This window comes from Entelurus aequoreus, linkage group LG25 (assembly GCF_033978785.1).
Source record: "Entelurus aequoreus isolate RoL-2023_Sb linkage group LG25, RoL_Eaeq_v1.1, whole genome shotgun sequence".
Taxonomy (NCBI): Eukaryota; Metazoa; Chordata; class Actinopteri; order Syngnathiformes; family Syngnathidae; genus Entelurus; species Entelurus aequoreus.
Genome location: NC_084755.1, coordinates 24,622,479 through 24,640,848, shown reverse-complemented (window position 1 = coordinate 24,640,848; position 18,370 = coordinate 24,622,479). Strand labels below are relative to the sequence as shown.

The 18,370-nt window shown below is 41.8% G+C and overlaps 1 protein-coding gene across 1 annotated transcript in view; it reads right to left on the bottom strand.

Annotated features, from left to right (window-relative positions):
- Window positions 1–1,447: 1,447 nt before the first annotated feature.
- LOC133642441 (somatostatin receptor type 5-like) overlaps window positions 1,448–18,370 on the bottom strand; it is a 17,435-nt gene continuing 512 nt past the window's right edge. Inside the window, exons 2-4 of the mRNA XM_062036630.1 lie at window positions 16,630–17,336; window positions 10,197–10,613; window positions 1,448–2,964 (exon numbers count right to left, since the gene is read on the bottom strand). Coding sequence (XP_061892614.1) covers window positions 2,881–2,964; window positions 10,197–10,613; window positions 16,630–17,295 — 1,167 coding nt within the window. The 5' untranslated portion in view covers window positions 17,296–17,336 and the 3' untranslated portion in view covers window positions 1,448–2,880. The remainder of the gene's footprint in view (window positions 2,965–10,196; window positions 10,614–16,629; window positions 17,337–18,370) is intronic.

The window sequence follows — 18,370 nt, the reverse complement described above, 5'->3', positions numbered from 1 at the left end:
CTATGGATTTTACAGTAAAAAACAAACAAAAAACTGGCACCTCAATTGCCCAAATTTCAACGTAAAAAAAGAATGGCAGCGTTTTTCCATTTTCAGTTATACGCCGTATTCACAGTTCACCTTTTCCGCATTGTGTTATGTTACAGCCTTATTCCAAAAGGGAGAAAATTCATTTTGTCCTCAAAATTCTACAGACAATATCTCGTAATGACAATGTGAAATTTTTTTTTTTTTTAAATTGCAAATTTATTTAAAAAAAAAGAAATAGAGAATAAAAAATCACATGTACACAAGTATTCACAGCCTTTGCTCAATACGTTGTTGATGCACCTTCGGCAGCAATTACAGCCTCAAGTCTTTTTGAATACGATGCCACAAGCTTGGCACACCTATCTTTGGGCAGTTTCACCCATTTCTCTTTGTTTATTACTCTGTAGAACCTCTCAAGCTTCATCGGGTTGGATGGGAAGCGTTGGCCTTCACCCAGGATGTCTCTGTACATTGCTGCATTCATCTTAGTCTAGTCAGGGAGGTGACTCCTCTGTGGAGATGAGAATCTCACAGAAAGACAACCATCTCTGCAGCAAACCACTAATCAGGCCTGTATGGTATAGTGACCAGACGGAAGCCATTTCTTCGTAAAAAGTTTGCCAAAATGCACCTAAATAAATGAGTTATACTTGTATAGCGCTTTTCTACCTTCAAGGTACTCAAAGCACTTTGACAGTATTTCCACATTCACCCATTCACACACACATTCACACACTGATGGCGGGAGCTGCCATGCAAGGCGCTAACCAGCAGCCATCAGGAGCAAAGGTGAAGTGTCTTGCCCAAGGACACAACGGACGTGACTAGGATGGTAGAAGGTGGGGATTGAACCCCAGTAACCAGAAACCCTCCGATTGCTGGCCCGGCCACTCTACCAACTTCGCCACGCCGTCCCCTAAAGGCTCTCAGGCCATGCGAAACAAAATTCACTGGTCTGATGAGACAAATATTGAATTCTTTGTCATGAATGCCAGGCATCTTGTTTGGAGGAAGCCAGGCACCGCTTATCACTAGGCCAATACCATCCCCACAGTGAAGCATGGTGGTGGCAGCATTATGCTGTGGGGTTGTTTTTCAGCGGCAGGAACAGGGAGACTAGTCAGGCCTGTGGCTACAAGTCTTAAGTACTTTGACATCGGTTACCTATGGGTGGCAATGTTTAATTGTAATGTCCCTGTCAAATAAATACATCAATAAATAAAGGATAGAGGGAAAGATGAATGCAGCAATGCACAGAGACATCCTGGATGAAAACCAACACTCTGTTCCACTCTAATAGAGCTTGAGAGATGCTGCAAAGAGGAATGGGCGAAACTGCCCAAAGATAGGTGTGCCAAGCTTGTGACATCGTATTCAAAAAGACTTGAGTCGGTAACTTCTGCCAAAAGTATTGAGCAAAGGCTGTTTATACTTACACACATGTGATTTTTTTTTTAATTTTGCAAAATAAAAATAAATGAAAAATCACATTGTCATTATGGGGTATTGTTTTTAGAGTTTTGAGGACAAAAAATTATTTATTCCATTTTGGAATCAGGCAGTAACCTAAAAAAATGTGGAAAAAGTGAAGCGCTGTGAATACATTCCAGATCCATTGTATGCTGTAAAAATGACTCTATATTTTATGGTAAAATTCTGACAACGGAGCCACCATTTTTTCTTTACAGTGCATGTAAAAATATATAATAATCAAATGGACTGGCAATTGTGTAATAATATCAGGCGAGTGCTTATACATGTATATTTATATTGTATTCATTGTTACAAGCAGCCCTCTGAGGGCCACAATACTTGTGGTTGGCCCTCAATGACAATGAGTTTGACATAGGGCTGCGTGATGTATTGAATATACTCGATATATCGCGGGTTGTCTCTGTGCGATATAGAAAATGACTATATCGTGAGTATTCATTCTCACGCAGTTGCTTTTAGCTGCGGGCATTACACTACAGGCGTTTCTTACTTTTTCTTGTCTCTCCTTCTCACAGAGACACAAAACAAGTGCACCTTCTTACATACACATAGCGAAGGACATACACTATTTGATTTCCTATTATGCAGCTCATTTTTATTTGACCGTTATTGAAATATCTTGTGTGACATCATGCACAAAAGTGCACTTTATTTGTTTTAAAACTTGTAGTGGCGTTCTGTACAGAAAGTGCACTTTAATTTAGTATTGTTTTGATTTGTCATCTTAGTGACATCATGCACAAAAGTGCACTCATAGCTTGTTTTAAAATGTCTCTGACAATCTTGCATTTTCTGTTTTGAAAATTACATGAATGTTTGTGCCACTGCTTAATAACTGTTTAATAAATACAGTTTTGGTAAATTGACTTAGTTGTGAGTTCCCTCTCAGCATGAAAGTTTAAAATGAGCATATATTAATGCAGTATGGACAATAATGTTTTAATGTAGACACATAGAATCATCATACTGCTGTGATTATATGCATCAAGTGTTAATTCAAGGCTAAGGCAAAATATCGAGATATATATCGTGTATTGTGACATGGCCTAAAAATATTGAGATGTTAATAAAAGGCCATATCGCCCAGCCCTAGTTTGACACTTGATTTTGTATGTATTCATTCCTTTTATAAACTCTTTAGGATCTCTAGCTAATACAATCAATAAAACCAAACTAATAATAGGAGATCTAAGGTTATTTGAGGACTTCATACATTTTAAAACCAACATTCTTTTCTATTGACGTCCATCCATGTAGCCTGTGTGAAATACAAAAATATCAAACTCAAATCTATCATGGAAGTTAAGTTGAAAGTATACTAAGGGGTAAACTTTCGCAGTTCCACTTGTCATCCTCTCATTGCATTGACTGGCCGTTCAAGATTGTTTTTGTAGTTGAAGGCTTTTTGTCAAGGTTTCCAACATCCTTCATCTCGACACCCTATTAAAACACACACACACACAGAGGTTACCATTACTTTACATCTAAAGACAAGCACGACAATACATACTGTAGGAATATAGCTCATTATTTCCAAAAGTTAGTTGCCAATGTCATTATGCCGCTACCGAATGATAGCAGTAATGTCAGGCTTGTCACTGACAATTTGGTTGTGTTTTGTGTTTTACTTCCTGTCAGCGCTCTTATTTTGGTTCCTTTTCCTGCACGTCTCCCTAAACACTTGTTTCCCTCACCTGTACCTGATTGGCAGTCTGGCACATCTGGTGGTAATTTGCCATACAGGCTACTATTTATACCTGCCTCGCTCTCCGGTCAGTGCTGGAGTATTGATAGCTGTTTGCAGTTTGCTGTCTCCACGCTCCTTGTTTTCTTGTATCCTGTTCCCTGCTTGGTGGTTCCTGTTAGCTATTTCCTGTTTGTTGTATGCTGTTAGCTGTTTCCAGTTTGCCTGTTTCCTGGTTCCTGATTCCTGTTCTCCTGCATTTTATTTTTGACATTAAAAGTCATGTTTTCCTGCATCAAGCCTGCCATCTCTGCATCTTGGGGTTTGTCCCCAACACTACCTGACAGAATACTCCAGCCAAATACAAACCCCACGGAGATTTCTATGGCGGAGAGGCTTGACAGGATTCTGGCGCTGATGGCCGAATCGAGAACTTTTGCCTCGTTTCAAGCTCCCTCCCACCCATTCCTGTCGTCTGTGGGCCTTTTTGGGGACGTCTTGGATCCGTCCCTTGAGGGGGGGCTATGAGTTGCTGTGCAGCTGGGGAGGCACAGCTACTTTTAAACCCGGTGGGCCTGTGGACGCACCATCCACCTCGGGGGGCTTGTGGACGCCGCCATCAACCCCGGTGGACCCTCCCAGGCCGGCAGACGAGCCGCCTGCTACTCTGACTCCGGCCAGGACGGCAGACGAGCCTACTGCTCCTCTGGCTCCACCCAGGCCAGCAAATGAGCCGCCTGCTCCTCTGGATCCGCCCAGGCAGGCAGACGAGCTGCCTGCTCCTCTGGCTCAGCCCACGCCGACAACATCGTCTTCCTCGTCTCTGGCGGGCCCACGCCGACGACATCGTCTTCCTCGTCTCTGGCAGGCCGTCCCACTGCGTCGCCGTCTTCCTCGTCCCTGGCGGGCCGTTCCACTGCATCGCCGTCTTCCTCGTCTCCGGCGGGCTGTCCCACGGCTTTGCCAGCGTCTCCAGAATCGTCGCCTCCGCGACTTCCAGCTGGCCTGATGCACGGGCGGCCATCAAGCGCTGGCATGCGGACCTCTCTTCTGCCACGTATGTGGCCGCACCGGGCCATCTCACAGGTCCCTTACCCGCAGGCTCGTAGAGACCCAGATGCCTGAACAAGTGTCAAGGGGGTCGTAAGGATGTTGCCTTTGAGCAAACACTCGCTGCCTTCATCTTCTATTGACATCACAAAGCAATTTCTGCAGTATCTTCCCCTAAGTGGAGTCTCGTGGGATAAGATTTTACAAGAATAACGGTTCATGACGCAAAACAACCTTTAACGAAAACACCTACAAGTCGCAAATGTACTTTCTCAAAATTTTAGAAATATCGCTTTTATTTTGCGAAAAACTGCAATGGAAACAAAGTTACAGTTGGACTGCAAGCGCCACATACAAGGCAGGCAAAAAATATCTGTTTCCCAGCTGTGGTCCGTATGGGCCGCAACGATACTCAGTTGTAATACAGTTTTAAACCACTTGTGGCAGTAATGACAATCTCAAACACACAAAAGTCAGGAGCTAAAGTCAAAGAGCGGTTTGTTAAGCGCAAAACTTATGACTAAAGTGGTAAAGCTGTGTTTTCATTTGCAATTAATTTTATTGACAGTTAAATTAAGCAACATATTTATTATTAACCTTCGAAGACATGCACCTGTGATATGGTTGATTGGCAACATTAAATGGGCCCTAGTGTGTGAATGTGAGTGTGAATGTTGTTGCGATGAGCTGGCGTCTTGTCCAGGGTGTACCCCGAATGCAGCTGGGATAGGCTCCAGCCATCCCCGCTGCCCGAGATGGACAAGCGGTACAAAATGGATAGATGGGTGGATTTTAGCACATCATAATTGTGTGTACGCTTATTTTTCTTCACTCTTTTATGAGTACCGTTTTATGCAGTATATTTGGTTACTTCGTATTTTTCTAATCAGCCTGGCCTATGCATAAGCAGTGTTGGCGCTAGGAATTTTCAAAATGGGGTCCAGGGACCCCATCAAGTCATAAAAACGGGGTCCCACAGTAAATTTTTGGGGTCCCACTTTTTATAACCGTTTAAAAAAAACAAATGATAAATGTATACATTATCCTGTTATAGCTCATATTCTATTTTGTGTTTTGAAAAAAGGTTGTCATAAATGTGACTTAATTTGTTAAAAAAAATAATACAAAAGAAAGCAGATTTGTATGTGTATATACATTTATTCAGTTATAAACATTCATCAACTTCAGATCTATCTGTCAATTTTATTTTATTTTTTTGTTTTCTGCCATTTTTGTCAAAGAAAACTATGTCTTTTTATGGCAAACACAAAATATGCTAAATCTTCCACAAAAAGTATTTTTCAATTTGGAATACTTGATGTGAAGTAATCGGAGCCTAATATAGGTCAATAATTCCTAAAAAAACATTGATTTTGATTCAATATTATGTTTTGAGCAATGACAGTTTTAAAGAAAAAAAACGCTTTGTTTTATTAGTCAACATTGCAACTTTTTGTAAATTACATTTCAGCTGTAAGCTTTTTTATTCCACTTTTGTTATTCTTTTGTTTATTTTAATAGTATTTTTAGAATGTGCCGTGGGCCTTTAAAACATTAGCTGCGGGCCGCACTTTTGATACCCCTGCTATAGATAACAAATTTAATCTGATAAGTCTAACGATAAAAAGCAGAGCCTGGCGACGCATGCACGTTTATCATAACGCACAGTCAGCATCTCTGCTTCAGTAAACAACGACAGTGATGACGTCACTGTCAGCGATGCAAGCGACACTTGCTAACTTGTCAGCCACTTCTCCAAGAGACTCCTTTTGATATATAAAAAAAACCAAGCAAACCCGGGCATGTGCACACTTACGGAAATGCGCGTCCTTTTATGATTTTAATGCGTAAAAGGACACAAAAAGTGCGTTAACGCCAACACTGATAAGGTTTATGTATTAAATAAATAATATTCTTTGTGATTACCACATGGTTTCATAACATTTGACAAGGTTGTAAACTGTAAGTAGGTTAGATGTATTTATTGAATACGGTTAAAATCAAAAGTAAGATTATTAATCCAGTGTTAATATTTGAGTAGGTCCCGGGTCCCTCTGTAGTGGAAAAGTTGGGCCCCGAGGTCAAAAAGGTGAAGAGTTCCTGAACAACAAGAAATAAAAGCTGTACTGGCCTGAGAGGGAAACGGGCAGACTCTAGCTATGTGCTTAAAGGCCTACTGAAATGATTTTTTATTTATTTAAACGGGGATAGCAGATCCATTCTATGTGTCATACTTGATCTTTTCGCGATATTGCCATATTTTTGCTGAAAGGATTTAGTATAGAACAACGACGATAAAATTCGCAACTTTTGGTCTCTGATAAAAAAAAGCCTTACCCCTACCGGAAGTAGCGTGACGACAACGGAGGAAGGACTGCTCATATTTTCCTATTGTTTTCAATGCAGCGAGAGAGATTCGGACCGAGAAAGCGACGATTACCCCATTAATTTGAGCGAGGATGAAAGATTTGTGGATGAGGAAAGTGAAAGTGAAGGACTAGCGTGCAGTGCAGAACGTATCTTTTTTCGCTCTGACCGTAACTTAGGTACAAGGGTTCATTGGATTCCACACTCTCTCCTTTTTCTATTGTGGATCACGGATTTGTATTTTAAACCACCTCGGATACTATATCCTCTTGAAAATGAGAGTCGAGAACGCGAAATGGACATTCACAGTGACTTTTATCTCCACGACAATACATCGATGAATCTCTTTAGCTACTGAGCTAACGTGATAGCATCAGGCTTTACTGCATATAGAAACAAAACAAATAAGTCCCTGACTGGAAGGATAGACAGAAGATCAACAATACTACCAAACTCTGGACATGTAAATAAACGGTTAATGCTTTCCAGCTTGGCGAAGCTTAATAATGCTGTTGCTAACGACGCCATTGAAGCTAACCTAGCTACGGAACCTCGACAGAGCTATGCTAAAAACATTAGCTCTGCACCTACGCCAGCTCTCATCTGCTCATCACGACCCGTGCTCACCTGCGTTCCAGCTATCGACGGTACGACGAAGGACTTAACCCGATCACCGATGCGGTTGGCGGCCCGGAGACGGAGGAAGTCAAGGTGAGGTCGTTCGGCTAGCGCGTCTGCTATCCTCAAAGTGCTCCTGGTTGTGTTGCTGTAGTCCGCCGCTAATACACCGATCGCACCTACAGCTTTCTTCTTTGCAGTCTCCATTGTTCATTAAACAAATTGCAAAAGATTCACCAACACAGATGTCCAGAATACTGTGGAATTTTGAAATGAAAACAGAGCTTTTTGTATTGAATACTTCCGCTTCCACTGTTGACGTCACGCGCAAACGTCATCATATCGAAACGTTTTCAGCCGGAAGTTTGCCGGGAAATTTAAAATTGCACTTTATAAGTTAACCCGGCCGTATTGGCATGTGTTGCAATGTTAAGATTTCATTATTGATATATAAACTATCAGACTGCGTGGTCGGTAGTAGTGGGTTTCAGTAGGCCTTTAAGATGTTAACTTTTTTTGTAATATCTTTTATTTGCAAGATAAAAATCAGCTCCGAGCCAAAAATCACGGCCATTGTTTTTTAATGGATTTTGTTGGTTTAAAACCTTGTAATCTTGGTAAAAGTTTCTCTCTCTGGACTTCAGGACCTATAATTAAGAAATCTGTTTTTTCCTGCTTGAGCTGTAGGAAATTCACTGCCGTCCGTAACTTGATGTCTAAAATGCAGTTCCAAAGTCAATTGGTCCTGTGTCATCAGGAGACCCAATTGTGTATCATCGGCGTTACTATAAAAACTGATGCCGTGTCTCCTAATGACGTCCCCAAGAGGCAGCATGTGAAAATCAAAACGAATGGAACCTAAAACTAAGTTTTGAGGAACCCCATACATTGTTAATACAGTATAGCAGGTGTCATCAACATTCTCCAGGAGCTGGCACACTCCCCGAGCTTGTGGGGTCCCGTGCACGCCTGGATCTCCCGTGGCAAATGTGTCACCTTTAGTGGCCGCCTGTGCTTAATTCACTATATTAGTTCATATGTACGGTGTTGGAATTCTGTACGCAGCTGTGAATACCGTATTTTCTGGACCATAGGGCGCATTAAAGGGGTCATATTATGATTTTTTTTCCAAATTTAAAACATTTTCTTGTGGTCTACATAACATGTAATGGTGGTTCCTTGGTGAAAATGTTGCATAGATTTTGTTATACAGACCATCTTCAAGTCGCTTTCTGACAGTTCGCTTCGTTTTGTGGGCGGCCTTATTTACGTGGCTCACCTTCGACAGCGTCTTCTCCCCGTCATCTTTGTTGTAGCGGTGTAGCGTGCAAGGACGGGAGTGGAAGAAGTGTCAAAAGATGGAGCTAACTGTTTTAATGACATTCAGACTTTACTCAAATCAATAACGGAGCAGCATCTCCTCATCCGTGGCTCACTAGTGCAATAACAACGCTGGAAATGTCTCCCGTGAAAAACCGTCCGACCGGAACTCTCTAATAACTAAAGTTCTGTGGGTGAATAATGTAAACTCACTACACTGGTAGTTTTTAGCGCTTCCATAGCGAGATATAAGTTAGAACTTTACGCTACTTTATATTAGAAATGGCAAACGGCATAGGGTGAATGTCCCATAACAAGAAGATAGTGAAAAAGAAGAAGCTTCTTGACTACGACATCGGCACGGACTACAGTGGCGGATGTGCGCACATTTTCAGGACTTATGCAGATCTCCAATACACATCAGCAGGTACCAGAAGGTAAGAAAAGTTGGTTTTACAAAACGCCAGATATCATGTCTGCTAATGGGTGCCATTTAGCAGTCCTTATACACACACCATAGTAATACTTGTATCTCTGACTACGGTAGCCGTAATGGGCCGGCAATCCATCCAGCGGTGCGGCTTCAAAGTCATACTAAAACATTTTGACAGATTTTTGAGTGCCCTGTGTAATGTTCTTTATTTTCTATGGAAACTTTAAATTTTTGGTGTTGTTTACTGGCGTCGTATTGCAGTCTACACGTATCCCTTATGCATACTTGCCAACCTTGAGACCTCCGATACCGGGAGGTGGGGGGTGGTTGGGGGCGTGGTTAAGAGGGGAATATATTTAAGCTAGAATTCACCAACTCAAGTATTTCATATATATATATGAAATACTTGACTTTCAGTGAATTCTAGCTATATATATATATATATATATTTTTTTTTTTAAATAATTTTATTTTATTATACATATAAATGAAATAAATACTTGAATTTCAGTGTTCTGGAGGCTATCCAGTAGATGGCAGTATTGTCCTATTTAAGAGTGTCACAACATTGCTGTTTACGGCAGACAAACTGCTTTACGGTAGACTAAACGTGACTGCTGTTGTTGTGTGTTGTTACCGCGCTGGGAGGACGATAATGAAACTGCCTAACAATAAACCCACATAAGAAACCAAGAACTCGCCCTCGATCATTCTACAGTTATGACGTCTTTGAGCAGGCAAGCTGTTTATATTGTGGGAAAGCGGACGTGAGAACAGGCTGTCCCCACTCAGGTCCGCATTGAGCTGGAGGGGGCGTGGCCTCCAGCTCCGGCTGAATACCGGGAGTTTGTGGGGAGATAATTTCTGCCGGGAGGTTATCGGGAGAGGCGCTCAATACCGGGAGTCTCCTGGTAAAAACGGTAGGGTTGGCAAGTATGCCCTTATGTGTGACTACCATCTACCGGTCACACTTATCATTACACCATGTACCAAATAAAATTGCTTCGCGGTCGGTAAGCACAACCAGAGTTATTCCGTACATTAGGCGCACCGGGTTTTAAGGCGCACTGTCGATTTTTGAGAAAATGAAAGGAATTTAAGTGCGCCTTATAGTCCGAAAAATACGGTAACCAAAAATAAGGTACCACATTCACATACCTGTTACACCCTTAGTACTGGAACAAATAGCATGGGTCCTACCTGGATGTTCTGTACTTTTCCATTGTGTGTAGGATTTCTGTTTGAGAAAAGAGGATCGTGGCGGTTCGCTGGTGTCTCTCGAGGTGCACCCCGTCGAGCTTTCCTCTGGTCCACGATGGTTTGATTTTTGTAAAAACAGAGCACCTTCTGGAAGCTCTGATTGAATTTTTCCGACAGGAAGCCGTAGAGAACGGGGTTGGCGCAGGAGTTGACGTAGGTAAGGATGACTAAGAAGAAGTAGATTGTAGCTGTGACGTTGTTCTCAGGGATGATGTACACCAGGTTGACAATGTTGGTCGTGAAGAAAGGCATCCAGCAAAAGACAAAGACCACGACGATGATCACCACCATGCGCGTCGCCTTACGTTCTGACCTACGCCGCTTGGTCACGCCGGCACGCACGCCTGCTGACCTCACCTGCAGTTTAGAAATGAAGGAGCTTTTATTAGATTTGAGTAAAACTTTCATGAGTGCATTTGAGCATACTTGGCAATCATCAGACGTCACATGCCTAATGTGGAGTGGGAATGTGTTTTTCAGTTTGCCCTATTTAGAAGGCTTGATAAGTTCCTCTTGCAAGAATTAGTCAATACATCCAGTGCCCGACTAACCAGCCAGCTCTAGACGAAACCTACTGTCCTGTTTCACGAGCAACGTGTCATATCCTGTTTATACGGACGGCACAGTATTGCAGCAAAACATTGTGATATTTTGCAATATTTTGCATAGTTCACTGATACATGTAAAATGCAGCTTAAAATACAAGTTGTATGAATATATATACATTAGATGACAGTAAATTGATTCAAACAATGTCATCCAAATGATCCATTTCCGTTCAATGCAATTGTACTGAAAGTGCACTCTTGGCATTTGGTGTCTTGGCAAATGTCAAAAAATGCCCTCTCTTTCTAAACTACCAACTTCTTGTATTGCGTGCTCAGTACTCAACCCGCCTAGCAAAGTAGGAGTAGGGCAGAGGTACAGAAATCGTCCTTGAGTTGCGATCGACCAATAACATGACTTAAAAAAAGTTGGGAAAATAACAAAATCGATATCAGGCATTAAAATGAGATATATCGTTAGCAAAAGTATCACGACATATAGAGTAATCCCCTGTTTAAATGTAATTCAAACTAACAAACCCCTAGCTCTGTAACTACCGTATTTTCCGCACTATAAGACGCACCGGATTATAAGGCGCACCTTCAATAATTGGCCTATTTTAAAACTTTGTTCATATATAAGGTGCACCGCATTATAAGGCGCATAGATTAGACGCTACAGTAGAGGCTGGGGTTACGTTATGCATCCATTAGATGGAGTTGCGCTAAAGGGAATGTCAACAAAACAAATAGTGATTGCACTGACACTTCTACTTGCTGCTCTCTGTTCAACAACCCACTGTTCGAGTTTGTCCTCCAACTGTAGCCATCTCGCTTTGTTCCCTCGGAAACTCTGTTTAGTCTTCTTTACTTGGCGCAGGTCATCATGTTGCTTCCTCCACTTCCGCACCATTGATTCGTTAATGTTAAATTCTCTCGCTGCTGCTCTATTTCCGTGTTCTACTGCGTGACTGAGTTTAAACTCTGCGTCGTAAGCATGTCTCTTAATAGGAGCCATTTTTGGGTTTTTACTTAAAGTTTAGGTCTCGCAACTACGGTAAGCAGCCGCCAACTTCATTTTCCTCCGTAGAAGAAGAAGCGCTTCTTCTTCTACGGGGGCGGTATGGCGTAGTGGGTAGAGCGGCCGTGTCAGAAACCTGAGGGTTGCAGGTTCGCTCCCCGCCTCTTGACATCCAAATCGCTGCCGTTGTGTCCTTGGGCAGGACACTTCACCCTTTCCCCCGGTGCCGCTCACACTGGTGAATGAATGATGAATGAATGATAGGTGGTGGTCGGAGGGGCCGTAGGCGCAAACCTCCCAGGGGGTGAACATGGGGATGGGTCAAATGCAGAGGATAACCTCACCACACCCAGTGTGTGTGACTATCGTTGGGACTTTAACTTTAAAGGCCTACTGAAATGATTTTTTTAAATTTAAACGGGGATAGCAGATCCATTATATGTGTCATACTTGATCATTTCGCGATATTGCCATATTTTTGCTGAAAGGATTTAGTAGAGAACAACGACGATAAAGTTCGCAACTTTTGGTCGCTGATAAAAAAAAGCGTTGCCTATACCGGAAGTAGCGTGACGTCACAGGAGGAAGGACTCCTCACATTTTCCCATTGTTTACAATGCAGCGAGAGAGATTCGGACCGAGAAAGCGACGATTACCCCATTAATTTGAGCGAGGATGAAAGATTCGTGGATGAGGAAAGTGAGAGTGAAGGACTAGCGTGCAGTGCAGGGTGTATCTTTTTTCGCTCTGACCGTAACTTAGGTACAAGGGTTCATTGGATTCCACACTTTCTCCTTTTTCTATTGTGGATCACGGATTTGTATTTTAAATCACCTCGGATACTATATCCTCTTGAAAATGAGAGTCGAGAACGCGAAATGGACATTCACAGTGACTTTTATCTCCACGACAATACATCGGTAAAGCACTTTAGCTACGGAGCTAACGTGATGGCATTGTGCTTAAATGCAGATAGAAACAAAAGAAATAAGCCCCTGACTGGAAGGATAGACAGAAGATCAACAATACTACTATCAGGAGACACCGAACCAAACTCTGGACCTGTAACCACACGGTTAATGCTGTGCCGCCTGTCGAAGCCTAGCAATGCTGTTGCTAACGACGCCATTGAAGCTAACTTAGCTACGGGACCTCGTCAGAGCTATGATAAAAACATTAGCGCTCCACCTACGCCAGCCCTCATCTGCTCATTAACACCCGTGCTCACCTGCGTTCCAGCGATCGACGGCGCGACAAAGGACTTCACCCGATCATCGATGCGGTCGGCGGCTAGCGTCGGATAGCGCGTCTGCTATCCTAGTCAAAGTCCTCCTGGTTGTGTTGCTGCAGCCACCCGCTAATACACCGATCCCACCTACAGCTTTCTTCTTTGCAGTTTACATTGTTCATTAAACAAATCGCAAAAGATTCACCAACACAGCTGTTCAGAATACCGTGGAATTTTGCGATGAAAACAGAGCTGTTTGTATTCAGATACAATGTGTCCCAATACTTCCGCTTCAACCATTGACGTCACGCGCATACGTCATCATACATTGACGTTTTCAACCGGAAGTTTCCCGGGAAATTTAAAATTGCACTTTATAAGTTAACACGGCCGTATTGGCATGTGTTGCAATGTTAAGATTTCATCATTGATATATAAACTATCAGACTGCGTGGTCGGTAGTAGTGGGTTTCAGTAGGCCTTTAACTTTAACTTAACTTTATTGGACTTCATTGCATCCACCGTTGCCATAAATTGTAGAAGCTGTCCTGACTGTTAAATCTAGTTTCGGATAAATCCTTGTGTATATTGCCTGCGGGCCAAAGTTGGATTCTAAGCCGAGCTCTGTGCTTCATGTACGGCTACACTTCTCGTTGGGTCCAAGCAGGTAGGTTGTCACAAAACGCAGAAGTTAAGTAGGCACTTCTTGCATCTTCATATTAGGCTGGAGGTTAATATAAGGACAACTGCTCGTTAGCACAAACAATTACATATCATTTTAGCTTATAGGTGTTACCATGGACGTAATTCTCTTTGGACTATAAACATACTACGTGAAATAAAAATGGTGGACTTGCGCAAAGGTCTGCCGGAAAACCTTTACCATGTATGGAGATATCCGCTGATGTCTCAAGTCGGCACAAATCTTCTAACCGCTCATTTGGAATCAACCAACATTGTTTTATAAGTATCTCAACGCCTCCATGATTAGAATTCACATTTTTGCCAGTTATGGGGATCCCACATACACAAAAACAGGTCACAACAGGCGAGAAAATAGGGTTTTGCATGATATAAACCCTTTAAAACCTAATGTTAAAGGTGGTTAATAAATACGCTTAGTACATGTGCATTCCCCTTTTTCTTGAGTCTCTTTGCTCATGCAAAATGAAATACCATTATTATACCATATATTAAAAATGAATCATATTAAAGCGGAAGCAGTTTTGTGATTATTTAGATTAAAAATGTCATCAATCGTGTTTGCCGCAAGGGACGCGAGTCAGCACCACCACTCACATTAACATCGCGAGTGAAATTATGGAAAGTGCTGGAATATTTCCTCCTATTCTTGTTAAAAATATGAATACCTTGCTCATTTCGCAAAGCAGACCTCGGGAGCATTTCAAGTGGAGGAATGTCCGACATCTGGAGGATGTTATCTCAACCCGGTAAAATAGTTTGTACCATGCTCGCTAACAAGGCTGAAAAAGTTGTGTAAAAAAATATATTTTAGCCAAACTTTGTCTAAATCAATTCAAATACTTTTTAAAGCAGCGTCCATTTGCAATGCAATGAAGAAAGGCTAAATAACAAACGCACTAAACATAAAGCACTAATGCGTCGGTATCATAAGATTAAACAGACAATCTATTAGAAAGCTACAATGTTAAGAATTAATCAATGATAGAATTAAATGCATTGAGTCTATGAGGGTGCTATAAATGCCAGGAGTTGTTCACTAATATGTCAGTGTGCAGCTGTTTAAACATATCACCACAAAATGCTTGTTTTTGTTTAAGCAAGTTAGTTTTGTTGTTTGTTGTTATTGCTGCTATTTTAAATGTCCTTTTATAACAAAAAAATATCCTTGTTTTTTTTTTGCCCTTTTGGAACAGCCGAATGAGCAGGTTACAGTATAAATAAACAAATTAGTCATATTTGTTGTTATTAAGCAAATATAACAAAAATAGGTTTTTATCATCACAAGAATGTAGCCAGAGTTCGCCCAATTATCTCTCAGAAGACGCTAATGAATGCTTTTATTACAAGTCATATAGATTAGGTTATTGCACCATTTCAGCGGCACGTGTCCTGACGAAGACCAGAAGGCGGGCTCACCTTACACCAGTTTTAAAATCTCTGCATTGGCTCCCCATGTGTTTCAGGATACATTTTAAAGTTCTTCTTATGGTTTATAAATGTTTTTTTTATAGTATTGGCCATTCTTATCTTTCAGATTTGCTTTTACCCTATGAACCTTCCCGGGCCCTGAGATCCTCCGGCACTCATCTCCTAATTATTCCCAAAGTCACGGGATGGCATCTTTCCACCGTTATGGCCCCTGTCTATGGAACAGCTTGCCGGAGGACCTCAGGGCTGCGGAGAACGTTCATGTTTTTAAGAGCAGGCTTAAGACCCACCTTTTGGATTTGTCTTTTACCTATTATTAATTATTTTATTGAAGTCATTTGTATTTTACTTTTTATCCTATTAGTTATGCAAGATGTTATTTAGTTATATGTATGTATTTATTTATTTACTGTATATATATATACATATATTAATATTTTTTTCTATTAATCTTCATATGTCTTACTTGTATTTTATTCTTTATCTCTACACATGGTTCTTACTATTTTACAAGTTTTATTATTTTTATTTTCCAACGTTCCTCAGATGAGCCATCTGCCTCAGGGGTTATCGGCCGTGCTTGTGGGGGTGCTTTTGTGTCAGCGTCCTGGTGGCCATGGTCTGATGACCTCCTGGTGCAGATGGCTCCTGTGATAGTGTTTACTCACATGTCTCCTCTGTACTCAGCCATGCAATCATTGGTCCATATAGTTGCATGTGTTTGTGTTTGGTATCTGTGTCCGTGCGAACGTATGTGATAATGGGGGATATGGGTCACCGGGGTATTGTTTTTAACTTTGTAAAGCACTTTGCATTGCATTTCTTTTATGTATGAAAAGCACTTTATAAATAAAGCTTGATTGATTGATGCTTAAAATAATCTCAAAATTAATTTAAAAGTTGATGGCTGAACTAGAGCCACTGAATATGTTTACGCATTATAATCCGACCAGTCAACTAATCGTTAAGTTACTATCAAAGTAGTCGTTAGTTGCAGCCCTATTTTCCATTGAGTTACAGTTTAAGTAACACTTGATAATTACTGAATATGCAAGTTGAGACATGCACCTGGGGATAGGCTGATTGGCAACACTAAATTGGCCCGAGTGTGTGAATGTGAGTGTGAATGGTTGTCTGTTTATATGTGTTGGCCCTGCAACAAATTGGCAACTTTTTCAGGGTGTACCCTGCTTTCCGCCCGTATGCAGCTGCGATAGGCACCAAAAAGTCCCGAAAGGGACAAACAGTACAAGATGGATGGTTGTTCACAAACATGGTAGCCGCCACCGATGCTAATCGAATACAACCGTCTTGATGTCTGGGTAGAAAATGTAAACCACTTATACTAGTATCAACTACTTATAAAGAAGGTGATGCAGGGGACACCAACATTAGTACGAATGGTATGTAGGCATTTTGAAAAATCAGTGGCAAAGGTTAGCGTACCTTAATGACAATTAGCAGGTAGCAGATGGTGATGACAAGCAGCGGTCCAAAGAAGCCTAAGATGGATGTGTGGAGGATAAACACAACAGACCACAAGTTCTGCATTTCAGGCCACGTGATATTGCAGGTATTGAGTCCCTCCTGCACATGTGAGTAGATGGTGACCGGCAACACCACCAGAAAGGACACCACCCACAGCATGCCACTGAAAATCTTCGCCACCTGCGGCCTTCTCCACTTGGCACTGCGGATAGGATGAACCACGGCCAGGTAGCGATCGATGCTCATCACCGTCAGACAAAAGGTGGACGTGAACTGGCTCATTGCGTCGGCCGTCATGCACACCTTGCAGAAGAAATCTCCATACGGCCAGTAGGAAAGCACACTGTTGGTGGCCAGGAAGGGAATCCCTAAGATGTAGAGTTCGTCAGCCAAGGCTAAATTGAGGATGTACATGTTAGTCACTGTCTTCATCTTGGAATAGCGGATCACCACGAAGATGGCCAGCGTGTTGCCCAGGAGACCCACGATAAAGACGATGCCGTAGATCACCGCCGTGACCATACCGAAGGGCATCAGCTCACTCATGTCAGTCATATTGGCGCTGTTGCCTGTGGTGTACGCCTCATCCTCCGTGTATTTTAAAGTCATATTGTCGTCGGCCATCTTCTGGTGGGGTTGTCCGATTGGATTACAGTTGGTCACGGCTTGAAAGGACAAATAAACGGACACAAAGTTGTAATTATTAGGTGGGATATGTTAGTAACATATTAGAGTACCAAAATAAAAATCAGTAGATTTTACGGCAATATAGTGGCAGCTCCGTTTCCAGGATTTTATTGTAAAAACAAAAGGTAAAACCGCCATTCGGCCCAGGGATCATGCTTATCTGATTTTCTTTCCAGCTGACTGTTTACAGTAGAAGTCAAATATGATTTTTATCAGACTCCGGTAAGAACATGCAGAGGCCCCAGTGTGGCCTCTACATCATCTGCATGTGCAGTTCGATAAAGTGAAAACAAAGGAAGTTGACCAGATTCAGTAAATGAACAAGGCAGTCACAATTACTACTACAAAATAAAATAAAAGTCACCATCATAGATTTGGTCGCCACACCTTATATATAATAGAATAGAAAATGACACAATATGTTACTGCATACGTCAGCAGCTAAATTAGGAGCCTTTGTTTGTTTACTTACTACCAAAAGACAAGTTGTCTTGTATGTTCACTATTTTATTTAAGGACAAACTTGCAACAACAAACATATGTTTAATGTACCCTAAGATTTTTTGTTTAAATAAAGCCAATAATGCAATTTTTTGTGGTCCCCTTTATTTAGAAAAGTACTGACCAGTACCGAAAAATATTTAAATCATTTTGGTACCAGTACCAAAATATTGGTATCGGGACAACACTACTAAATTCTATAGTGTATGTACTGTAAGGGGAGTTGTGTGCTCACTTGTGTGACCTACTGCATACTCTTTTTCAGAATAAGCTTGTCCAGCATTAACAAATACTCACCTGGGGCCTCAGGAGCGACCTGCAATTATTTGCTCCTGTTCGCCAGGACTTTGACGGACGAGTTGCGAAAATAACTGGTTTGACGTGAAGACTCAGTGGAGCACGCTCCAAAAACAGGCGAGCGTCACGCAGCCCGCAGTGTATTGTTGAGAAAACAAACACCAACGTTTGCCTCAGGCTACGTGCGGCTTGACATTTTCCCAGTAACAAATGT